Raw genomic sequence first — 26,952 nt, 5'->3', positions numbered from 1 at the left:
ATCACGTTTGTTATGGGGCTTAAACTTCATGGGACTTCGAATCCCGTGAAGTTTTTTAACTTTTTTCGTCAAATTCGACCCAGTTTCAGCCAGTTGGCTGAAACTGGGTCGAATTTGATAAATAATTTCTAAATAAGTTGTTTTTGGCAATTAAGTTTCTAAATAGGTCGTTTTTGAAAATTTGTCCTATCTTTTTTCTATCCGATTTTGGTCCGAGGATTTTATCTCCCTAAATTAACCTTCTATTTTCTTAATTTTCCTGATTTTTAGATGGTTAGATGTAATTTAACATATTCATTTTATTAAATCTGCCTCATATTATTACTATCATTATTTCTAAGTTAAGTGAACAATAAATGCTTTAAGGAAAAGACAAGCATATATATATATAAATAATCAATTAATACTTTGTCTGCGGTGAATAAAGAATCAGCAGAAGAGGAAGAACCAAATTCAAACCGAGGGAGGATATAGATATAAGGTTTGTTTCAGTCAAAACCTATTTCGAATTAATGAGAGTGCTTTGCTACAGGGACCCAAAATATGAGATTAATAAATGGGACAAGTGATGTGTTCCCCTCCTATTGGATAATGAGTTGGTCATCATTACTGATGGCCAACTCATTATCCAATAGGAGGGGGACACCTCACTTGTCCCCCCCTATTAGTCTCATATTTTAGGTCATTGAGGATTTTTTCTTAATGATATCTTATGACTGTACTTGCCCTTTGATTCATGGCTATGTAATGTTTGATGAAATGCCTGAACATTGTCAGTCAATTAATTTATAATGGGGATTTATCGTTTTCTTGAATCCGAGGTAGAATTTGTTGATTAATCTTACGCCTCGTTTGGTATGTGGGAATGAAGTCAAGTGAGAATGGAATGGAATGGAATGTATGTGAGAATGGAATGGTCATTCTCATTCTCTTGTTTGGGTGCGTTTGTAGAATGAAGCTAGAATGAAAATCTAATTCCCATTCCCATGTTTGGTATCACTAGTTCACAAGTGAGAATAGAATCTCATTTTCTAATAATGCCCTTATAACAACATAGATTTTTAATAAGATAAAAATAAACATTAATGATATTCACTAAAAAAATTTATTTATGCATATGTTATATTAATCTAGGCATGTGTTATACTAATGCGCATGTTATCGATCATGTGTATGTTTCGTTTATATTTTTTAAACAATTCTCACTATTTCTACATATGTTATATTAATCTAGATATGTGTTATAATAATGCCCTTATACCTCTATATATAGTCTAGACATGATATGGTTTTGATAATTTTAATATTTTGGCTAATTTCTCAGCGAGAGTTTCCTCTTTTCATAAATATTGGGTCAAATATTTTTCAATTAAAAGTTAGATTTATTGTTGTGCATGAACCACAACCAAACATGTACGTAATGGGTACATCTAGTTCTCTATGATGGGAAAACAATAGCAAAAGTTCAAAAAGAATATAATATGCCGATGAAAATAACAGATTTTAAACATTGGTGAATAAACAAAAAAAATTTGATTGACCAAAAAAAATATTGACATGAAAGAATTTCAATCGGCAAATAATATATAGTTTCAGTTAGAGGATGTTGTAGACAATTCCCTCAACTTTCAAAATATGACTAAACCCCTCCTAATTATGGATTGTCTCACAAAACCCCCTTTATTTTTCTAGTTTTTCTTAAATACCCCCATAATATTATTAGTTTATAATATGCAATGACTAAAATACTTTTGGTTGAAAAAAATCATGTGAGTTTAAAAACCCAACCCAATCAAAATATTAGATTTCGGTTCGATGGTCTTTGACAAGGAAACTAATATTTTAAAAAAATTTAAAAGTTTTAATTGTTTCAAATATTACAAGCATGAATAAACGAAAAATAAAAGAAGTTTAGCGCTTCAAAAAAGAAAGGAAAAAAATATATATTTGCACGTAAACCCAGAAATGAAGATGGAGAAACAAGAAGAGGGGGGAAATAAAACAAAAGTTATTTTTAACTAAATAAAAGCTAAAAAAGAACACTATAGTAAAAAAATTTACTATACTAAAAAAAATTAATGTCTTAGGGTCATTTTCAAGCATGTGTTCCTTTAGAATTAAATTATATTAGTTAAGGGGGTTAAGTGAGCAAAGTTGAGGGGGATAAATAATATTTTGAAAATTAAGGGGGTTATTTACAATCTCTGCATAATTGAGGAGTTTTTCTAGAGTTAAAATAGTTAAGAGAGATTTTCTGTGGGATCCCCATAGTTGAGGGGGTTTGTCTAAAATTATCCCGAAGAATTAAGTGACTTATATTGCATTTAATTACTTACATACAAATTATTTAACTGCAAACTGTGCTTCGCGAGGATCTAGAGACTAGAATTTGGAAGTTACGGGGGTTACCTCATAATCAAACAAAGTTTTTTTTTTCAGGCTGGTGATGGTGATTGTGGTTTGGTGACTTTGTAGCCTTTATTTTTTTCTCTAGAAAATCCAGAGTTATCCACTACAAAGAAAGGCGCTAAGGGGCTGTTTGGTTCCCTGTTTTTGAGGGGAATGCTCTCTTGAAAGCCTGCCAAAAGTGTCACTTTTTGGGCAGGCTTTCAGCCAAAATCTTCTTTTTTAGAGGCGATTTTGGCTGAAGCTGCCAAAAAGTGACACTTTTGGCAGCTTTCAAAAGATTCTTTCCCTCAAAAACAGGGAACCAAATAGCCCTTAAGGGGCTGTTTAGTTCAATTTCTATAAAAAAAAAAGAAAAGTACTCAAAATTCGTTTTTTTATTTTTATAAAATTTGTAGGAAAAATTTATAGAACTCAAAAGAGTATCATATTTCTTGTTTTTTTGCTATTTTTTTTGTTTGGCTCAAAGTATGAAATAATTTCTAACTTTATAGAAAATATGTTGTTTTCTTTTTCTTTTGTTTGGGTGGATGTCACTTTATAGAAAATAACTTACTAACAATGCTCATGAGAAATCACATAGGAAATGTACTGATGTACTTAATTATTTTTTAATATATGCGTCAGATTTCTAGGTGATTTTCGCCAATTTGAGCGGAAATTGATTTCCATAAAATGAAGTACTTTTCTTTACTTTATAGAAAACTTTTCTATAATTTTTTTTAAAACCAAACACAGTTTATAAAAATTTTCAAAAAATTTTTATTTACAAAACTGCCACTATCAGCCATTTTCTATAAACCCACTCAACCAAACAACCCCTAATGCTAAACCTACCACCCACACATGGGGCCAAGATGTCAGTGTCTGAGTGTGAACTATGCATTCAATCTATTTCTCTAGAATAATGAGAGGATTCAAGAATCACTATCCATGTTAATTAAATGATACAGTAATTCACTATAGCATGTTTAAAAGGAATACTACTGTAGCATAGGGGGAGATACTGTAACATAATTTTAAAAAAAGCACAGAAGTATTTTTAAATATACTACTGTAGCAAAGATGAGATACTGTAGCATTTTAAAAAAATATCTCGGTAACATTTTAAAAAAAAAATTACTGTGTCATTTTGAAAAATACGGCTGCAATTAAAACGGGATTAGTGTAGCAAAAAAAAAAAGAGGGATGTCTCTAGTTTATTTGAGTAGAAAATTGCCCTATCGTTGCCCCTACCCAATTCTGGGTGCGATGAACAAATGTACAGCCTGAGGTCCGGAGCCCGCGCCATGCTATTATCCCCCCTTCGCCTCTCTCAACTCCTCCTCGTCCCCAAAATCTCCCTCTCCTCCTCCATCCCACTTTCATTTCCTTCCCAAAATACCCCTGCCGGTCACTCCCCCTTCTCAAACTCTTCTCTCCCCTCCACCTCAACACCAAGGCGTCAGTCGCTCGTATTCTCTATCTCCTCTCCGTCTCGAGGCGTCGCTTCGATGGCTGACGAGACCGTGACGTACCTCTCGCAGAAAGAGGCGGCGGAGATCGACGAGATCCTCATGGGTCCGCTTGGATTCAGCGTCGATCAGTTGATGGTTTCGATTCTTTTTCTTCGATTAAATGGACATCGAATTTAGTTTTTTTTAATTTTGATTTTCTTTTTTATTTGATTGTGGTTGTAGGAATTGGCGGGATTGAGCGTGGCCACGGCTATCGCTGAGGTATTTTCGATTCTATATTAGTTCCATTTTTAGTTGTTTCAGCTCAGATTTGTGTAATTAGTTGAATACTCGCAACAATTAAAGCGGAACTCGTCGAAACATAATTTCACATAGTTCTTAAATTGAGAAACTCCTAGAAGACTAACGAATCAAAAGAGGCTCTTTTGACTCTGAATGCTTTTTTAGCTTCTTAAATTACATGTAAAATGCGTAGAGTTGTTTTGGATCATGTGGTTTCAACTTAATTTTAAGTAAAGGCTTAATCTTTTTGGTTTGCTGCTGAATTATTGGGGTTTCCTCGCTTTCCTATTCTTCCTCTGATTCTGATGCCCTTGCACGATATGAACTCCTTTAACTTTTTAAAGATGATCGTATCGACTCATTTAGCTTTAAAGATGCCTCAATAGCTTCGTATAGTTGTAACTGTTGTAATTTCTGCACTATTTCCCCTTTGGTTTGAAATATAGTTCTTAGAGCTAAACTGTTATGTGATTCTTCAAAAATATAGCAATTATCATATGTTTAGTTCCATGGCATACAATTCTGAGGATTATGCGACTGCATCCCGCATCTATTTCCAAATCGTGTGAATATAATCTGTCTGTTCAATTTTGCATCTGAATAGTTACTTGTAGTTGTACAAGTTGGTTAAGTAAATTTATTATTTCAACAGGTTTATAAACCAAGCGAATATAGTCGCATTCTTGTTATTTGTGGTCCAGGAAATAATGGTGGTGATGGCCTGGTAGCTGCTCGTCACCTACGCCACTTTGGATATGAACCGTATATCTGTTATCCAAAGAGAACAGCAAAACTTCTATATACTGGCTTGGTTACTCAGGTACGACTGAGCTCTATGCACTTGTACTATTTACTCATTTTGGGTGTCAAGTCATGTATATGTTTTATGTGATTTTGTAGTTGGAATCGCTGGCAATTCCATTCTTATCTGTTGATGAGCTGCCTAAGAACTTTTCAGATGATTTTGATCTCATTGTGGATGCAATATTTGGGTTCTCATTTCATGGTACGCCAAAATTTAGTAACTTTGTTCTTTAAAACTTCTTCATGGTAATGAAAATCTCATAACTTTGTTCTCATTAATTTCTTCTTTACTTCTCTCTCTTCTCATAATGCTTATCATTCTGGAGTTAATATTCACCTGAAATGGTTCCCAAATTTGAAAAGTATGTCTCGGGTCACTCTCAGCCAAGATCTTTGTACTTGCAAGTTTTGAAGGAAATCTCATGCATCTATGAATTCTGACTTCATCATGTGCATTACTTTTTAGTTTTCTTGATTGATTCTTCAACCTTGGTTCAGCACAAAAAATTGTTCACACAATGTACATACAAGCTACTTTATTCTTTATTAAAATCGACAATTTTTTCTCTCTTACAGGATGAACATTATTCTGGTTCAAAAGGACAGTTTGAAGATGAAAAAACAATGTTAATGTTGTATTTCATGGTTTGTTAGGTGGAATCTGGACAAAAGAATATTGACCATTATTAGTTATGGTTTTAAATGTCGGCTGACATGTCGGACATGTCGGCCGACTTGTCGGATCAGAGGCTAGAGCGATACGGGTATGACCATCTCAAGTCGGATATCGTTTTTGAGGTCCATGTCGGACATGTCGAGACATGTCGGTCGACATGTCGGATTAGAGGCTAGAGCGACACGGATATGGCCATTTCAAGTCGGATATCGTTTTGAGGTCCATGTCAGACATGTCGGGGGATATTGCAGACATATCGGCCGATCTTAGCCTTAAAAAAAAAAAATCAAAAAATGGCCGATTTTTTATTTTTTGTTTTTTTAAAGTTGATAAGTATTGGGGTTTGGGTTTAGTACACAAAAACCAAACCTGATTAATTCTTTTTTTAGCCTTTTATTCCCATAGTAACCCGATAGCATATAATACAGATTAGGGCAAAGAAAAAATATTGCTCTCTTTTTCGCCGCAATCTCCTCTCGTTCGTCTTCGTCTCTACAAATTGAAATTGAAAATACATAAAAGCGTGATGTAAACAATAAGTTTGAAACGTAGCTTGAAATCAATTCAAAGTTAACACTTTATGTCAATTTTATGCAAGACACTTTACTTTATGTTAATTTTATGCAAGGCACTTCGAAAGTTCTAGTTTGACAATATGTATTTTATTTATTTGTTGGCATAATATTCTAAATGTTTACCTTCAAGAAATGGAAAACGACTCGTGTCTTGATGATGAATACTCAACTCAAGTAGGATAAGTTATAACAAGACGAGTGTATTCCATCTTGGTGACCAAAATTGAGTAGAAATCCATCCGATATTTAGTATATGTCCCCCGACATATCCCCAATTTCCGCTATCCGACATGAATTTTGGCTGCCCGACATGAATCCGATATCCGACATTTAAAACCTTGGGAGATATGATTATAAATGCAATGTCTGAACTTGGAACCAAAGAATTCAGTAGCATAAAGGTTGAGGCAAGTTATCATTGTATGCAACCGTTGAGTTGAACCACTTGAAATTAAGTTCCAAGTAAACAAGGTTTTCTCAAGTTTGGTAAACTTTGTTTGTAATTTTTGTTGTAATTTAGACTTATAGTAAAAAGCATTCTAAACTTTTTATTTGGATATTTGGAAGCATCTGATGTACTTCTGCTAAAAACAAAAATTCTTTACAAGTCATAGCCTTTTCTTTGTGGTCTGATGGAGTGAAATTGGATTCCAATTGGTTTTCCTGTGCTGATGTAACCCACAAATCAAAATTCCAAATAGGTGTTCCTTTTTTTACTGTATTCCCCAAGCTCTCAAATGTTTTGCAACTAAATATGTGCTTGTTGATTTACTAAGGAGATCATATAGTCCTATGTGCATTTACACACTATTACTACATGTGCAAGTGCATCATGTGGCATTCACATGGACATGTTTAGTTGTGCATGGATGCACTATACATGTGCACATGTACTCACTGGCGCATGTACACTCTGCACCCTAAGCAAGTGCATGCACACATACACACATGCAGTGGCGGAGCCAGGAATTTTGGAGGGGGGTCCAAAAATATAAAAACATTTTGCACAATTGATTAGCATCTAAAGATCAATTTGTTCCATGACTGAAAATAGTTAAAATATATGGAAATTAAAAGTTTTAAACACATTTTTATAATCCATGTATATTATTGTTTTTAATGAAAATTTCTTCTCCATCCTCATATTCTTTTGGTGCGGGCTTTTGACGATTAGATTGAGATTTTTTATTTGATTTGTTTAGGAATTGGAAGGTTATGACTTTATTGAGAAGAACATTTATTCTTTAGTTTCTCAGTTCTATTTGCATTTAACTTGTAGCAAGATAGGATTAGTTGGAATTCTAATTATAATAGGATTAAAAGTTTATTTATATTTGGAATTGTAGTAGAGATATGATTTTAAAACCTACATAAAGGGTTGTAAGTTTTCTTTGTATTTAGAGGCTAGGAATTTATGAAAAAGTGATGAAAAATTTAGCCTGTGATTTGGACATGTAAATTGCGAAGGCGTGAAGCCATTTTACAGTTTAGATGTCTGTGTGTGAAACTAAAACATGTCAAATCTAAGTTACCTCTTATCAAATCTTTTATCTTTCTTCAGTTCAAAATTTTTATTCTTTCTATTAGCTTGGACTATTTTTTATTAGAGTCCAAATTGTTTTTTCCTAATTAATCTTAGCCTTTTCCCTTTTTCCGCCCCCCCCCCCCCCCCAAAAGAAAAAAAAAAAAGTAAACTAACAGCAACTAGCGGCCTAGCAACAAGAAACCACATCAATTTGCATCCATGTGCTAGATGACATATTGCTTACATCATTTTCCATTGTCATAGAAGAAACATAAAATTTTTTACTACTGTTCTTTATCACCATACACAAAGAAATTTTAATTTGTTTTCACCCGAGCATAGTGAACCACAATCCTATTCCTTTGTGTTTTAGTTTCCAACAGATAACCTATCATCAGGTTTTTCTATTCCATTCCGCATCAGGTTTTCCATTGTCATAGAAGAACATTCACGCTCTGTTGGACCCTAAATGGCTCTGCCCCTGCACACTGCACATGGACATGCATATGTATACACATGGACATGCATATGTATGCAACATGCACAATAAAACACATGCGTGAATGTTCCACTTGTGCTTCTTTGAATTACTTTTTTTCTTGGTGGGTTCTAAGACAGATGCTATACATGTGCAATGTGCACTTATGCACTCACTGGGGCATGTACACTCTGCACTATAAGTAAACACGTTGGACATGGACACGCATGTAGATGCAACACACAATAAAAAATGTGTGATTTTGTGAATGTACCACTTGTGTTCCTTTAAAGCATTGTTATCGAGGCGCACGTCCCGAGCACAAGGCGCTGCGGGCTAGGACAATTGCGCCCAGCACCAGAGGCGGGCGGGGCGCTGCACGCACACGAGGCGCGCACCTCGCGTGCGCCTCGTGGGCGCCTCGTGTGCGCTTGACACCTGCGTCATGTAATAGACTCTTTCTTCTGTTTTTTTAAAATAATTTACATATTACATATTTACATCATGTAATAGACTTTTTTGCTAGTTGCTAATCCACTCTCCATCTTTTCGTGTTTAACCTATAAAAAGGAAACATTAATTAGAACTTTAGTATACTTGTTTGCTAATTGTAACTTCCTTCTCTAATTAGCATGCTAACTAGAAAATTATGAATATATAAATATGTAATTGTTATCTCCATTCTTCATCTTTTTATATGCTAACTAGCAAATAGCAATTAAGAATGCTAACTAGAAAATTATGAACAGTCATATTTTTTAATCACTTAATTGTTACTTAAAAGTACATATATCATATTTTTAAATGAAAATACATATTTCTTATTTGTTACTTGCTTGTTTTGTTTCATAGACTTTTGCTTATGTTGGAGATTATTTTGTATTGTGATTTGTGGAAACTTATGAATTTCTCTATGTTATGCATGCTAATTAAGACTCTTTCGTGATTTAGTAGGTGAAATTATATTTCTTGGTTTTTCTCTATGTTATGCATGCTAATTAAGACTCTTTCGTGATTTAGTAGGTGAAATTATATTTCTTGGTTTTTTTATGTGACAATTTATAAACATGTTGCTTATATACTTCTTTGTCTTATGTTGGAAATTATTAGTTTGAGTTGTGCGCCTCAATTTAGTGAGGCGCGCGCATCGTTGTGCGCCTTGCGCATGGTGCACATAAGGGGCCTTTGCGCCCCGCATTGCGCCATGTGCCTTGATAACAATGCTTTAAAGTACCTTTTGTCTAATTGGTTATAAGATGCAGAATCTTGGTCTAGTCTTATTTCTAAAATCAAGTTATGGCTAAGCGTTTTATGCCTAAATGATATATAGACTGAAATATACTTATTTTTCCCCCATCAACTGCTGGATTGGTTGTAGTGGGAGATGACCTGTAATGCCATCCTGGCATCCTTTTTTTTTCATAGAATCTGACGCTGTAAGAAAGGGAGTCAATGTGATTCAGATCTCCTAATCTTCCTTTGTCTTTTAAGGGGGTTTATGTCCTTACCTTTATTCATAACTATCATTTTAGGCTTAAAAGGTTATTGTTCAAAGAATTAGGGTTTCCTTTGCTAAAATTCTTATTTGATCTATTTTCCTGGTTTCTATTTGATAGGGCATTTAATGACAGATCCATATATTGGGATGTGTCTGCAGGTTATGGCATCTATGCGTCAAAGGATAGTACTCAAAAAATACAGTTCTCATTTTATACGAACTTGATAAAAGATCACAGATACGAAAACCAGCTTCTATAAGAAGATGAAATCTTTAGGTTGTGTATCATGCCAACTTAGTCTAGTAGTTATATGGATTTCTAAGATCTACTGCTGGTGTTCAATTGGAATTCACTCATCCAGAATATATTTTCTAGCTGCTGTCAAGTCAATAATCATATATGTTGTCCTATGCTGATGCGCCCTTAGAAGGTGCAATCGAGTTTGGACGTTACTTGTTAGTCAAGCACAAAGAGGTGCAAAGGAACAGAACTTACTGGATCTTTCCAAATTATTAACAAATTTGTGGTGTCAGGATGCTGGTACCACTTTCAAACCCTTGGCGTGTAGAAAGTTGAAGCTTTCCTACAAGTTTATGTAAGCATCTGTTACATGTGGAAAGTTGAAGTGTTCCCATAGGTTTATATGAGCATCCGTTGTAATCATATATGCACAGCTCATTTGCATTTGGAAGGTCTCAAAATGCAAAGGGTAGGTAATTCCTGATTTCATCTTTTTATATGCATAGTGGCGAGTTCGTTAGTGAAACTATCTCCCTGTCTTGAATTCTAAATTACTTAGCTATTGTATCATATATGCTTGTTGATATTTTTGGCCCCAGACCATTAACAAGAAGTATGCAGAACTCATTACTTCTCACAATAGTTTACGACAAAGCGAAAATGGGCTGCTTGTATGACCGTCTGTTCTGGAGAGTTTCTTAATAAGTTTCTCTTTTGTATATGAGAGAACTTTTTGTACTCCGAATTTTCTATGTATTGGTTATCTCTATTAGAAATTACTTGATCTCACTTACTATTTAATACCAAATGTTGGCTAGAAGTTTGTAGAGGAGAGGAGATGGTTGGTCAACAAAGTTAATTCATTGAATGACTGCTTGCCTATGAGCTCCCAGTAATTAGTTCACTGAGTTTTAGAAGAACAACATTGGACGTTCTATATGTACTTGAAAAACCAATAAATCTATAGCTCGCATTGATAATATGCATGGTCATATATGCATGCACGCATATAAAGTTCATCCACGCATACAAGGAACATTTTTTCTTTTAGATGTGGCTAGAATTGTCAATTTGATATTTGTTTTTCTATGCCTAATTCTATACGACCCTTCTCTGTAGGTAGTCCAAGGCCACCTTTTGATGATCTTATCCAAAGGCTTGTTTCTTTGCATTGTATTGACAATGTACATAAAAGAAAGCCTGCAATTGTTTCTGTTGATATTCCATCAGGCTGGCATGTTGAAGGAGGAGATGTTGATGGTGATGGGATTAAACCTGACATGCTGGTTAGCACATAATGCAAAAAAATAATAATTAGAGATATTTTATACATATTATAGTATCCATGGAATTGAAGTCTACTGTTGCTTGAATCTGCATTCTAGTTAATTCTAACTTCTACACCTCTTTTCCTGTTGCTATTGCACTTCATAAAGGTATCGTTGACTGCTCCAAAGCTCTGTGCAAAGAATTTTCATGGCCCACACCACTTTCTAGGAGGTAGATTTGTCCCCCCTGCCATTAGAGATAAGTTTGGACTTAAGCTTCCTCCATATCCTGGCACTTCCATGTGCGTGAGAATTGGGAAACCCCTCTCAGTAGACATCTCATCTCTGAGAGAGAACTATGTTTCTCCTGAACTTCGTGAAGATCAAGTGAAGGCTGATCCTATAGATCAGGTATTCTAAGTTTTCTTAGCTATATTTTGATATCTATCTACTTGTGCTGATGCGTTCATGCTAGAATTGGATTATACAGAGTGATATACTCAATGCTACAGTTCTATTTAATTGAGTTTTCAGTTACAAAATTAGCTTAGTTTTATCTGTCATGCAGTTTCAGAAGTGGTTTGATGAAGCAGTTGCTGCCGGTTTGCGTGAGCCAAATGCTATGGCCTTGTCAACTTGTGGAAAAGATGGAAAACCGTATGTTTCTTGGTTCTGTCATCTTTAACTTTTATGGTGTTCTTTCAATCAACAAAACATTAGCTGGTTAGTTTCCTTGTGTTAAGCCTTGTAATTTACACATTCATACTGTTAACAATTGATGTCCTTCGTGCAGTACATCACGAATAGTTCTACTAAAAGGGGTGGACAAAGAAGGCTTTGTTTGGTTAGTGATGATCTAATAATGCCTATTTGACTGTTGAATTTTGGTTCTTATATTAGCAAAACTGATCGCGGTAGTGCTTCATACTTGGATTTATTGCCTCTGTATGCTAGGTAGAAAGTTATGGATCCGCTCGACCATTTACTTTTTCATGTTCTTTTAGGTATACCAATTATGGAAGCCGAAAGGGTCGAGATTTGTCTGAGAATCCTCATGCATCACTTCTTTTCCATTGGAATCATCTTAATCGCCAGGTTATTTTCCTCTTGTAATTAATTTGCGCTGCACATCTTGTTAGATATCCATAAATTTCTTTTCAATTTGATTTTTTTTTCTTTCACGTCTATATCCTAAAAGATTCATGTGCACTTCTAGATCTTCCAGCCACCACTTCTGCTTTATCCTTGTATGAATTTTGCAAATTCTATTGGCTCTGTTTGGTTTGAGAGAAAATGATGGAAAATAAAAGGAAATGGAAAGATAAAAGAAAAGGAAAGAAAAATAAAAGAAAATAAGAATCTCTTTGTTATTCGGTTAGGAAGAGAATTGAAAAGAAAATTGGAAAGAAAATAATAATAGTTTAATAAAACCGAGGTAAGAACTACAATTAACTTAACTTATGTTTAACTTATGTTATATACCAACTATATATTAAATTTTTTTATAAATTTATATTTCTATACGAAAATCAATACAAGTGTATACAAGTGTTTTTTGTCCTTTATAAGAAAATATCTATAATTAGTAAATGGCTATATTCATGTGCACACAAAATTTTAAAAGAAGGTTTTTATTTCCAATATCAGTCCTTTACGTCTTTCATATATTGAAATGAGTCTCTCGTATCATTGAAATTGCTATTAGGTCCTCGAATTCTTACATGATATTAAAATTTGTCCTTCAAATCATTTAAATTGCTAGTAGGCTGCTTTATTCTCATGTAATTTTGAAGTTAGTCCCTGAAATTAAGAATAAAAGTAACAATTGAGAGATTAGTTTGAAACAATCTATTAGAATTGGGACCTAATGGCAATTTCATCGATTTCATAGAACAATTCGGAATGAACTTAGATTTTGGAGGGCATAGTAGAAAGTTAATCATTGGAGCTCATCTCAAAATATGAAAGATTTAAGGGGTTAATAACTTAATATAATTTTTTATAATTTACAGCACACAGCAAGACAACCGTTTCCCCATGCAATGTGGGGACCACATAGGAACAAGTGAATATTTTTTCGCCTAAACCGAGTACACCCATTCAGTTATTCCACTTGGGTCTCACATAAAATCAGTTGGGTGACAAACACAGTGGTGACAATGTTTGCCCTGGAGTTCATCCTCTTCCTCTGTCCCCTTCCTCCCGATAAAGTTTTCCCCAACTTTCGCTAGGTCTTGGCTAGGAAAAAGAACGAGGAAAATTCAGTCCATTTTCTTTCCAAATTTCTCCCATCTTCTTTTTCGCTTTGCTTTTCTTTCGAACCAAACAGTTAAAAGTGATTTTCTTTCTGACTTTCTTTTCCTGTCTTCCAATTTTAGTCGAACAAAACACAATCTTATGGGTGTGTTGGTAGTTCATATAGTGAATTGAAGTACATTAAGAAACTAATGCAACCTGAAGGTTATGGTTTCAAGGTTAAAGATTTGAGGGTCGTCAAGAGGAATTGTTTTTTTTGGGAGTCGGTGACTGTTGTCCAGACAAGACAGCGAAGGAGAAGCGAAGGTTAAACCTGGAACGATACAAATCATAATAATATATATCCAATAAGAATCTTAATCTGACAATTTTGAACATATCTTTTACATGAACGCTAAGAACACATAAACGTGGAGATAAGAAGAGTAGAAATCGCTATTGAACAGCAGATCCAGAACCTGACTGGTAGACTGGTAGTTATCCAATACTTGAAACTACCTTACAAAATCTGTGTTAGATTTTTGAAAGTGGGTCTGATTACCAATTTCCTTGCGAGTGAGATCTGCGTTTGCAAGATTATGTTCTCTTCTGAATCGACTTATATAGAGATTCTTCTCACACAATATCGCATATCCTGTTTAAAACAGCATCCTAAACAATGCAACTAAACAATATTCTCTTTCAAGAACCCAAGTAGGAATTCCAACTTAACATCAAATATGTGGCAGGCATAATGGAAACGGCAGCTAATGAATTATTAAAGAAAATGTAGATAGTGAAGGGCATGTGATGATGATGATTTGTGACCCCATTAAACCTAGTGGTTCTTCTGGGAATGTCAAAGTTGCTTTGATGGTAATAATAGTCATGGTATCAGTGGTTCATGGTCGAAATCAATATAGTGAGATTATTGTGTCTCCTCATTTGTTCCACCCGAGGAGATTGCAAAGTTGCAGACGTCTTCTCAGAGAAACTTTTCCCCCTAGGGAAGATATTTTAGAAGACGAGGAATGACAATATGTTTTGTTTCTGAATAGGATTGGATTAAGTTGCTGAAACTTGGGAGTCAATGAACGATTTGCTGCTCCTTCAACAAGTGGTTTCTTTACATAATCCTTTATACTGGAAAGAGGACAATATGGAAATTCTAGAATAGCGGTTCAAGGATGTCATTTAGTTATGCTTGAAGTTCTTAATTAATTCATGCAGACTATAGTCTTGATTCTCTACAAGTTTGAAACTTTAAGCAATATGACAGTGCATATGCTGGATGGAAATTATGGAAGGGAAGAAACTCATTCATTTAAGACTTAGTGCGATAAGCAACTAGTGATGAAAAAAAATATTGCTACGGAATAGTTTTCTCTTTTGAGAAGGTTAAAATTAATGCAAAAACTGAGTTTTCTATCCTCATTTGGTGCACTTGCTGTTAGGAGGGCGTCAATATACGAAGATATCTCTGTAGGGAGGCATTCACTACGAATGTGGATTGAAGCTCAATTTTGATGGGTTCCATGATGCTGGTAGATGATTCCAGAGCTAAACCTTCTAATCCATGTTGGGCAGTATTCAAGTGTGTGCAAGCTCATTTGGAAGCGTCTAAATTCTAGCCACACAGATATGGGCCCTAGTGAATTTCACATCTGTCTCTTATGCGCTTGAGTAACTTGGTATGATTTGTATGTAAAAGGCTTGTTCATTTTTACCATTAATAGAACCATCTTGGAAGTATGTCGTGCTAAGGAAGTCTACATAGTTATTCAATGCCATATGTTTGCTGAAGCAAAACAAGGTGCAAATACTTGTGCTTATTGTAAGAGGACAAAGGAAGTGTCTGCTTGTAGTTAGAATGATTTTCCTCTAGCTCCGACTTGTGTTAGAGAATTTGTCTGATACTTTGTACCTTGAATGATTATGTATTGTTTGGATAGCGCATCAGGGGGAAAAAGAACGAACTAAATTCTAATCCATCTATTAACCAAGTTTTGCATCCTTCCAAAAGTGGAAAAAATTCTGATTAAATCAGCACTACTGATTAAAAACAAATTCTATTTAATAAGTATTTGAACCAAATTCTTGACTCCTTGAGTGCATCCTAAGTTAAGAAAAGAAAGTCAAGAATCTAGATGCCATCATCTTGTGACGTATGTTCCAAGTCCCTTCTTTTTTTCTATTCATATTCTTTGCACATTCTCTTTAGTTCATATATATTCCGAAGGATATTTTGTCATTGGTTTTCATCCTTTCTTGAGATCCTTCATACTCATGTGAACTGGTAATTTCCTTCAAGCATAACAAGTAGTGTTTCCCTTAAAGCATCTCAAATGTATTCCTAATCATAGGATTGAGTGATACCAAACTTTGGTAAGTTCTTAAAAAATCGGATTCGTGCATGTTTTGATGAGAAGGAAGGCATGTGAATCACTCTTTTAGCACTACAATATTCAGGTGAGAGTAGAAGGAACTGTTCAGAAGGTCTCTGATGAGGAATCTGAGAAATATTTCCATAGTCGCCCTCGTGGAAGTCAGCTTGGTGCAATCGTCAGTAAACAGGTTCTGTTCTGTTCAACCCCCTTCTAACATTTTAAATATGCCCATCAACTCTTTTGTCATGTTAGGCTAATAAAGTTTTAGTTTTATTAACCTGACATCAGAGTACTACTGTTGCTGGAAGGCATGTGCTTCACGAAGCCTACATGGAACTGGAAAGGAAATATTCTGATGGGTCAGTTTTCTTGATGTCTACTCTCTGAGAACATCCTTTTGTTCCTTTTAACAGAAAAGAAATATAAATCTATCAGATATATTTGCTTTAGTTAAGATTCGATTCATCAATTGAATAAATGCAGTTGTTTCCTGGTTGTTGCAAATTGCAATAGAAACCATTTAATTAATCCCAAATTTCTTGTTAAGGCAACTTTTGATGAGAAAGGGCCAAGATGAAACCTAGTTTGTGGCAATGAGGAGTAATCAAACAAATTCTGTTAGCGAGATGCATTTTGATGTTCTCCAAGGATAAATGCCTAAATTGCAGAATAACTAGTATACAAGTTTTAGATGACCAGCTGTTAGCCAGTTAGTGAGATGGTAGACCCTTCAAGTACAGAGCCTATGAAACCTACGGGGTAATTGTAGTTTGTTTAAAGTCAAATGGAAGCCAGTAGCTGTGTAACATTCCAAGTCCATAACTTTGAGAAAATGTTTGTTGATTGTGTGCCAATTTGTATTTCTTGTTTTCTCATGATAAAATTAGCATGCATCACTTTAATGGATATTCGATTAAGAACAAAGCTAGTGTACTAATTCCTATAATTAAATTGTACTTCCATAGAAGTTTGATCCCCAAGCCAGAGTACTGGGGTGGATATAGACTGAGGCCAAACCTTCTTGAATTTTGGCAAGGACAACAATCTCGTCTTCATGACAGGTTAGCTCATACCCCTCAAACTGATTCACAATACTTAATTTTCTGCAACCTGAACTGATTGTGATCTGTGTATATATTGTAATGAAATTTTCTTTATTCTCTTCCCTTTTCTCCTTCTTAACAGGCTACAGTACTCTTTGAGAGAGATCAACGGAAGCCGCGTGTGGCAAATAGAAAGGCTGGCCCCATGACTAGTGCCCCTCTTATCTTCCCTCAAGTAATTATATTTTTCTTCTCACTGCCTCATTCTCATTTGATATATGTTAAGCATGGGTTTGTTTCCACAAAAGGCAATGTTTATGTTCCACATTGTTATTTGTTTGTTAGATTTTCACAATCGAAGCTCTGAGGCTGGCTGCTTTCAGTTGAAGTGTTGTTGTAATAAAGGATGCCGAGAACATAGTCCCAATTTCTATCTGGGTCGAGTAGCTGAGGGAGGACGAATCACTCTTTGTGCGACTAGTGTGGAAATAACTCTTGACATTTTAAGTAATGTGACTCGTCCTTGCTTTTTCCAGTAGTTGTATTTGTTTGAACAGCATATGACACGCATACATGCTGTGAGATAGAGCAGATTGACCGGAAGACAATAATTATACTGGCCTCATCCTTGGAAAATATAGTCACTTGGTTTGGTGATGTTCCTTTTTATACCTCTACACGTTAAGATGCGCTAGTGTCATTAACTGGACACTGAACGCAGTTTTTGGAAGCTATTAAGCGTTCTAGCTGCCTCGCATCCTTGGACTAGTGCAAATCAGAGCGTTACTTGTACACAGATTCAGTGACTGTTTTTCTATACGCATGCAAATATATGCATAGCAACTATTTACCGAACAGTTTACATAACATGATCACTGAAGAAATTTTCTATACACATGCATGTATGTCAATGTGTAGCAAAGCATGCACGTGTGTATACATGCACCATACATACGCATACGCTCTTCTAATATCCCCCCTGGTGTGTGTGTCACGCACATGCACCCAAGGTCGATCTCGGTTTTTGTACTCAAGGAATGCTAGCCACAGTCCCGGTTTCGCGATTGTGGCTGCATTAAGGGACATGTGGTCTAAAGTAGACCAGCGTTAGAGGTATAGGCCTAGGAACCAAATCGCGACGGTGGGTAGCACTCCTCATTGTACTCTAGCCTCAATTCTTTGGATCATACTCCTTGTTCTTCCCGGTGTTTCTTGCATAGGAGGTCGTTCAGGATCATTTACTTTTGTGGCTGGCTAGGTTCGGCCTTCAAAGATCGTCAACTTACTTCATCATTTCTAGAAGTCCATCGTAAATCAATGTTTTGTGGTCCGATCAGATGCTACTCAACCCACACGATTAACTTGCCAAGCCATTATCTTTTTTTCTTTTCTAATCGCAAAAACCAATTCAGTCTTTATGGGTCAAATAAGCATAGGATAAATTACAGTAAACCCAATAGGCTTTTAGCATTTTGCAACAAACCCCCATAAACTTTTTTAATACACTACAACCTCCGTGAACTTTTGGGGAGTTACACATAACCCCCATGAACTATTTTCTTTCACTAAATTTCACATGTAAATTTCTCATTTACTCTCCAAATTAGCACCTCGTTGATTCGAACATCTCATATCGCAAACATAGGTCAAGGAAAAGATAAAAATAATTCCATAATCCCAAAAAATTATCTATTTGGGACTAAGAAGGAACTTTTTTTTTGTTCTTCTTCTTTTTAGTCTTGTGCTTATCAGTAACATGTTGGAGACGATTGGTGCCAATATGGGGATTGACGGATAGATTTTATAGTGAAATAAAACAATTTATGGGGTTACTTTCAACTCCCCAGAAACTCATGGTGGAGGTTTAGTGCAATTAAAAAAAAAGTTAGTGGGGGTTCGCTGCAACTTCCCAAAAGTTCACGGGTTTTGCTGTAATTAACCCTAACCGCGATAAACATAACCTGCGTCCGACCCATTCCAGCTGATACCGTGTCCGGACACGCGTTTCGCTGCCACCTCACGCTCTTTCTCGTCAAAGAAAACGAACCGAAACCCCCCCTCGAAGTAAGCAGCTAAATCCCAAAATCTGAGCGGACGACGAAGAATAAGAAGCCGAAAAGCCGACCCTGCTCGTCTCTAGAAACTTCTTCCCCTTTCACACGCTTCGGGTTCAAAATCATGGAACCCTCCGCCGCTGTCGCCGACCAACCCGTTAAAATTGCCCAGACCAAAACCGAGTCCAGCGGCGACCAGCACCCTCACTCTGCGGACTACGCTCCCTACCCTAAGCTCGACCCCGCTGACGTGGCTCCTCCCCCTCCGGCGACGGACACGGCGGCGAGATCCGCAACCGCTGGTGATTACCAGGCGACCACCATGCCGCCGGAGTCCAACCCCTACGTCACTCCCTCTCCCGCCGCCGCTTCATCCTCCTCGAAGAGTGAGCCCCTCTGCGATCTCTTTAATTTCAGATCTTTGATTGAATCGGCCTGTTAGGATATTTTTTGTGATTGGTTTTTAATTTAGGGGTTTACGTTTGATTGAGTGTTGAATCTGTGTTAGATACTGTTGGGGCAGTAAAAGATGCGCTCGGGAGGTGGGGGAAGAAGATGGGGGAAGCGGCGAAGAAGACCGAGGATTTGGCTGGCAACGTTTGGCAACACTGTGAGTATTATCTGCCCTTGAGACAGTTTATTCGTGATTTCTCTGGATTTTTTTTAATGGTTAGTTGTAGAACTTGATGATGGGCTTAGTTTGTTCTGTATTTCTAGGTCAAGATTAACTGAATTATTTTTACATGTAATCTGATTACTAGATTTCTTGATCAGTGTACTTTTGGCGCTTCGTGGATGCAATTTTGTGGTGTAAGCTTGTGGTATCGCACTTGGGGCAGTTGGTTATAGTTTCAATTTACCTGCGGACAGAAAAATATTCTATGCTTTTGGCTTATGAATGATACGAAGACAATTTCCTTTATGATAATAGACAGAATTGATGTGTGTAATGAAAAGACATCATCATGGTGTTCTTTATCTATGATCAAGTGATAGGTTAGTTGAGACATTGGTTTACCCTAAGAGATCGCCTTGTGCTTGGTCGCAGCTTACTCCATGTTCCCCCTTTTTTTTCTCCTTCATGTGGTTTGCTCCTTACACTCTAATGTGCTTCCCCTCCATTCTCTTTATCTGGATCAAAATGTCTTTCATGCACTAGGTGATTTCTCTTATAATTTCTCATTTTTGATTTGAGAACTTCAGGTCCCAGTGTTGCCTTTCTCTACTACTGCAGCTTAATCTATGTGATTACTTGCAATGAAGCTCATTGAACTCCCTCCCTCCTCCCTCCCTAATACACACATAAATTCTTAATCTGTTATAAATTTCTTTCCTTAATATAACCAGCCCCCCCCCCCCCTCCCTTTCTTCTTCTACCTCCCTCGACTCCCTCTGCTGCACGTAAACAAAACTGACAGATATGAAGGAAATGGATTGATTTATAGATAGAGCCTTAGGAATTCTCATTATATGTTTCCTGTGTTGTCATGTAGTGCAGAGAGACAAAGTAAAGTGGATGCTTGTTTCGTTACTGGAAGATTGACTGGCCAGGTATATATTGTCTGGGTGAGGCCTCCTTACCCCCAAATTTCACGCAGGGGGGGGGGGAGAAGCCCTGCATGTTGCTCTATACCCCTCGTGCTTGGTGGTTTCTGAATGTATCACCCAATATTGGGCCAAAACAACCCGAAATGAAGGGGGTGAAAAAAACTCTGGCGAAGATCGCCCTCTGTGGGTCCAGACGTGGGATTCTATGGCTTCGTTTCCTCAATTTTTATACGATCCTACTGATACGGATTCATATCTTCTGAGATTTCATTTTGTTTAAGCTATACAACTCATCGAAAATTTGAAAGAATGACTCATGATCCACTATAAGATGTGATCTGAAGGGGTTGAACTATTCAAAGTTCATATTCAGAAGCTAATGCATCATAAAATTTTCATGTGGTATTTGGTTAGGGACTTGAAATTTCAGAAGCTTGTTCTTACAATTCTTGTATCATAAAGTCCAGTTGACTTGTTTGAAGGTGCTTGGATCTTGTAGCCATCTCAGTTATTTTGAACTTATCATTTGATGTCTAGGTATTAAATCAGCACATAAACATTTGGAACAATAAGAAAATTGAGGAGTATAATGAATTTAATGGGAAATCACCTTTGTTTTTTGTATGAGGATCAGTATGGAATTACTATCTTTCTTTCTTATCATGTCATGCATCTAATAAACTTTTAGGTTTTTTCTTATGTGGACATGCATATTGTCTTCCACTTCCAGCAACTTATTTTGATAATATTCAGTTTCTGGTTTATCTTGTCTAATTTTATTATTCTCAATCTAGTGCAATATTTTTAAACAGTTTTCTTTCTTCAGTGAAAACAGGACCGAGTGTTGCTGATGCTGCCATGGGAAGGATTGCTCAGGGAACCAAGGTCATAGCTGAAGGTGGTTATGAGAAAATATTTAGAACAACCTTTGACACCCTTCCTGAAGAGCAGCTTAAAAAGTCATTTGCATGCTACTTATCAACATCAGCTGGTCCTGTGATGGGAATTTTATATCTCTCTACTGCAAAACTTGCATTTTGCAGTGACAATCCTCTTTCTTACAAAGTTGGGGATCAAACTGAGTGGAGCTACTATAAGGTACTGAGCATGCATTGTTTTCATCCATCCACTAATTGTTGGAAGCTATTGATATGAAAATCCATTTTTTTGACTACATTCAATTAACTTATAAACATATTATACCTGGATCAGTTCGGAATTGTGTAATTGATGCATCTTCTCTGTAGAATCTAATCTTTCTATTCTTGTGGTGAAAATTGCTTTTTAACTTTCAGTTAATGTATGAAGTGTTAGTTTTTGTGTTTTCCGTTGATGCACTGTCAACAACCGCTCTGAACCCAATTGTTGTGGGATTGGCGTCGTATTTGGAAGCGTCACCTGTGGAAGCATCTAGATCTCCCTACTAGATCTCCTCCTTTTTCCTATGACCACTGATCAATTGGCGACAGGAAAACACTAAGAAAACTTGTGTTTGAACAAAAGAGAGAAGGCAATCTATCACAAAATAGAACAAGAGCACAAAGAAACATGATTTATGTGGTTTGGCAATCGCCTGTGTCCATGTGAAGAGATTCAAATCTTTCTATTCTAGAGATTTTGAGATACGATCTACTCTTGTGCTCTTGAAGAACCTGCACAAACCCCTCTCAACCTCTTAAACCCTAGATTTCTCTCCTTAGTTTTTTTCTCTCTCTCTTTTACAATAAGCGACTTTCCGTGGCTTTCCAAACCCAACCCTTGAACTAGAAGACCTGATTTGTAGGTTTCAAATCGGAGATGAAACCAATCAGGAATTTTAACTCGAACAACATTTCGGAAAACAGAAAACAACCTGAAAGCGGTCTGAGGACCAGTCCGACTGGCCAGTGTACCGCCAGTGACACCTGACAAGTTGGACCGATGGGTTTACTGTATGTTCGTCGTTGTTCCACCTCCTGTTTTGTTTCTGACTCTTCCAATGTCCTATGGGCTAAAAACACAAGGCGATTTCCAACATCTTCTCTATGCCTGTCTAAGTTCTTCTATATTCACATTCTTGCACCATAATGTTGTTTTACTCATTGTTCTGAGCCTTCATTGGTATACACCGAAGTGAAGTATAATGTGTTTTATCTTGTCTGTAACAGTATCATGGTATATGAGATAGCTGCACATACTCAGATCTGGAGGATGTTATTCTTTCTGTTTGTTTTAATGTGTAAAGAATGATGTCTTTTATCATGAATTAAACAAAATAACGAGGTAGATCAGACATGCTGCACATCTAGTTGTCCAATATAATTTATATGGCATGTAAAAGTTGTAAGGTTGGAAAGTAATAGCATTCTCATTTTCTATTATCATCTCTAATTGCTAGGCATACAACTGTAATACCAATATTGTTGCTTTAATTTCTAAATTGGTTCATTGACTCATTTTTTGAGCTTGGACTCCTTGTTGAAATAATTATCTGGGTCTTTGGTCCAAATTTTTGTTCACTATCAAATTTCAGGAACTTGTATGTCCATCTCCACCAGTCAATGTCTTTAAATGAATTTGGTCTGATAATCCAGGACATGATAATTAATATAACTAATTTCGTCAATGGAGAAATTGTGAGTCTTGTCTCACATTTATAAATACCATTATAGAGGATATATATTCTTGTTGTACAGCTCTTGGCTCTAATAAATAATTTCTTTATAGCAGAATAAAGTAAATAATTTTTGTTGAACTTTATTGGATTTTTTGTGAGGAGGTGAGGTACTTCTAGTTGGTGCTTATGCTAAAAAAATGGTCTAATGACACTTCGTTTTCTGCACATTATAATATACTAATTGCTCCACAGAGCACTTGCAATTATGGGTAAAGTTGAGTGGTGATCATTATCTTCTTATATGGAACTTCTCTTTTTTGCATATATTTAATCGATCTCTTTGTTGTTCTTGCCTTTTTTCCTTTTACTTTTCTGCTGGGTTTATACTAGCACTATAATAATTGATTAATTGCTATCACTCCCATGATTTAATAAGAAGAGTCATTCTCTAATGAACGACAGGTGTTTATCAAATGTTTTATTTCGATTGTTAACATTCCTTCTGATACTTGTGTTATATATATCTGAAACCTTTTATTTACTTCATTTACTTTCTTAGAATACAGAGCAATTTGAAGGAACAGTATCATGCCGGCATATTCCGTATGTGTCCCACCTACTAAATTGTTTGGATCCCAATTCAATGGATGATCTACATCATATTTACATTATCATGAAACACATATGATCTACATCATATTTTCATATCATACAACACATATATACAGAAAAATTTGCTTTCAAGATTTATAATCCAACGGTTGGAAAATGAATGGGTGGTTAATATGGAGACTGAGAAAACACATACATATATAAAAGCTTTCAATATGCGTGAAGTTTGTCCATATATGTTATATAACATTATAAACATGATGATCTGCGGACATCTATGTTGATGTTCATTACGAGGTCTCAAAGTGGGCACAAATTTTAAGTGTAATCCTAATGCACTTTAAAGCTCAGCCAATATTTAAATAATTTGAATAGTGAGAAATTTATGAGGACAATGCCTTGCACCATGAAGTAATAAGGAGGTCTAATGCTCCTGCTCATTTCAGTAAGGAATTCTGGTTTGCTGGTGATGTTGTGTTTATAACTCTGTTGTTCTAAGGAGATTCTGGACACGGAAAGTAAAGCTCTGAGACTGGCTAATATCTGATTGTATTGTTATCAGTAACTTGTGGGACATCATAGAACAGCTTTTGTTAAGTCCATTTCTTAAAAGCTGCATCCTTTTTCCAAGTTACCTCTTTTATCTCCGAGAACTTTAGACCTCTGCATCACATGGAGGTCATGATTTCCTAATTGCCAGTTTTGAGTACTTCTGTTTGTACAATCAGCAACGTGTTTCCGTAAGGTATACTCTACTGTTATAAGTAGTAGTAAATAATGCCGTAATAGTAGTGCTCATAGCGTTAGCGGTCCCTTTCTGCTATGCTATTGCTCGATGGCGGTGACACATTGCGGAATATGTGCTTTCGGCCACAAAAGCAGCCAATAGTGTGCTATAGCGGTGAATAGTGGGCGATTGCGTGCAAAATTCGCTTTTTGACCTCTATTTAAAAGCGGTTTGAGGTTTATTTGTTTAAAATTAAACCCGCGCCGCAATCATTGCATCCCACTGCATTCCCCAATTTCCGGCGTATTCCCGTTGCCTCCCACAGCCTCCGACATCTTCTTCAGCACTTCCTCTCACCTTCTCTTTCCGTGAGCTCCTCCTTTTGCAGTCCTATCACCGTTGAACACATCTTCTCGAAGACGACGACTCTTCAACTCCTCCAATTGTCTTCGGTATTATGTGACAGTTGCATGTCTATTACATGTTTGGATCTCTTTAAATTATCAAATATGCAATTTAGATTTTCTAGATTTTTCTTTAATTTTTCGTAATTTTTTGCATATGTATACATATCTAAATTAGACCGCTATTTGACTTTGTGATTTTTACTGCTATTTTGTCGCAATAACCCCAAATAGCCTTAGCGATCTCTCACCACTGTGTGACGCTATCCGCTATCGTTAACCTTGGTATACTCTATAAAAACTTGCAGAAAGGAGGGATAAGAACATTCAGTACTGGAAGTTCCTTGACATATGTACTCTGTTTTTGTCTGTTTTTGTCTTTTAACAGTGTTTTGCTATTGTGGCTTCGGACTCTTACCATTGAATATTTACTCTTTTTTTAAGAAAAATATTTTCATGTAAAATATGTTGGAAAATCTAGATCTTTCTAACTCCGTTTTTTAATTAATAGGTGGTTATTCCTCTACATCAGCTCAGATCAGTCAATCCTTCAACCAGCAAAGCAAATCCAGCAGAGAAATATATCCAGATTGTGTCAGTTGACAACCATGAATTCTGGTTCATGGGTTTCGTGAACTATGACAGTGCTGTGAAGAACCTACAAGAAGCTCTCCGTGGTGCTCACGACTTGCAACCTTAGCATTGTGAGTTTCTGAATTTGCTGCAGTACCCATGTGAACATATTTGTGCATTATGTTGTGATGTGATGGACTTTTCTGCTTGTTATGAGTTCAACGGTTCTTCTGTTGGTTACTCATAGGATGATAAATTCTAAAATGAAATTTGTTATATTTGGGCGGAACAGATCAATGATGTAAACAATAAGATTGTGTCCTTTCTCTTTGTATATCTCCATCCATTATCATTTGTTTTCTTTGAGGTTCTGAGGGGTATACACCCTCATAATTCCTTCTGTGTCTGGTTGGTGTAATTTTAGGCTGGTGGTCGTAAAAGTAACGTTAAATTTAATACCTGAGTATAGCAGGTTTTATTCCAATCGAGTTCTAGTCTGCTTACTTATCTAATGGTGATTGTCCTGTACCTAGGCAAATTTTTGCATGCCTGCTTAACTCTTCGGTGGATTTTCTGGTTAAGAGACCTCGAGGCTCAACTCTACTAAACTTGATAGTTCAATCGCGGTGAGGATGCCAATGATAATAAACGGTGCTTTATATTGTGATCTCTCGTTTCAGTCCTCGACACATTATCATGATATGTATCGTCTCTCTGTTCAGATGAGTAGATTCCAGCTTAAATACGATTTCGTTTCTTGTAGAGAAACTGTGATTTCATTGAGGCAGGAAAGAAGTGCTTGCGTACATCAATTACTTCCAATTTCCTGTGAGCTTTCTTTCTTGTATTATCAGTAAGACATTTCAAACTTCAGGGACAAGACTGCATTGTTTTATTTAGCTTCTGTTCTGAAATCACGCAATGCATGAGGTTTAGACTATTAATACTCGTAACATACAGAAACCCTAACCAGCGAGCTAGTGCACGCGCTACAAGTAGGTGTATGCTACAAAACCCAAACGAGCTGGCTAGTAATCATGATACGCTACAAGAAGCCAGAAATAGGACAAACTAAAAAAAAAAAAAAAAAAACTGTCGAGCAATCAAATGCAGCCTAAAAATAAGACCCCAGGATGGAGGTATTAATATAACTTGTTAGTTTGTTAGTTAAAAGAAAGTTGTTTCATCCAGACATGAAACCAAAGATAAATCTGCATCAAGACAACAATTAGTGCTAAAATAGAAAACACATACCTATACTTGGACTATAGGCCCCAGCTATAACAACTTGGATTTGTAATACAAAACTATGCTGAAATTAGAAGCTGCTGAGCATTTAAATAAGAAACCTTTTCCCACCCTTTTCCCCCATCTTCACAAATCTTCCTCAGCTCAATCTCCCTCTTCTCTGAATATCCCGTTACACCTCCCATGGCCTCTAGCTCAAGTTCTGATGCCATGATGAGCTCATCATCTCCAAGTCCTATGCCGTCTGGTACTGTACTAGATGCTGAAACCAAGCTCTCATCTCCAAACCCTTCTCCCTCTCCAGTGGCCCCTGAG

At 36.3% G+C, this 26,952-nt stretch overlaps 2 protein-coding genes across 3 annotated transcripts; both read left to right on the top strand.

Moving 5' to 3' along the window:
* Positions 3,625-17,544, top strand: LOC109833996 (pyridoxine/pyridoxamine 5'-phosphate oxidase 1, chloroplastic). 2 transcript variants are annotated; one of them, XM_020401882.1, is made up of 14 exons: positions 3,626-3,998; positions 4,086-4,124; positions 4,798-4,965; positions 5,046-5,151; positions 11,062-11,228; positions 11,379-11,621; positions 11,779-11,867; positions 12,004-12,054; positions 12,215-12,305; positions 15,915-16,019; positions 16,121-16,191; positions 16,798-16,893; positions 17,018-17,110; positions 17,221-17,544. In XM_020401882.1, exons 1-13 carry the CDS (start codon positions 3,666-3,668, stop codon positions 17,082-17,084), a joined length of 1,626 nt encoding a protein of 541 aa, XP_020257471.1. In that variant the 5' UTR covers positions 3,626-3,665; the 3' UTR covers positions 17,085-17,110; positions 17,221-17,544. The 2 variants fall into 2 exon arrangements, with proteins under 2 accessions (XP_020257472.1, XP_020257471.1); XM_020401883.1 differs by lacking the exons at positions 15,915-16,019; positions 16,121-16,191; positions 16,798-16,893; positions 17,018-17,110; positions 17,221-17,544 and adding an exon at positions 14,900-15,356 and having other exon boundaries at positions 3,625-3,998.
* On the top strand, positions 18,870-25,750 carry LOC109833995 (GEM-like protein 1). The gene is made up of 4 exons (XM_020401881.1): positions 18,870-19,315; positions 19,438-19,539; positions 21,304-21,575; positions 25,328-25,750. Exons 1-4 carry the CDS (start codon positions 19,054-19,056, stop codon positions 25,514-25,516), a joined length of 825 nt encoding a protein of 274 aa, XP_020257470.1. The 5' UTR covers positions 18,870-19,053; the 3' UTR covers positions 25,517-25,750.

Source organism: Asparagus officinalis, chromosome 3 (genome assembly GCF_001876935.1).
Source record: "Asparagus officinalis chromosome 3, Aspof.V1, whole genome shotgun sequence".
Classification (NCBI taxonomy): domain Eukaryota; kingdom Viridiplantae; phylum Streptophyta; class Magnoliopsida; order Asparagales; family Asparagaceae; genus Asparagus; species Asparagus officinalis.
This window is presented reverse-complemented; position numbering and strand designations above follow the sequence as displayed.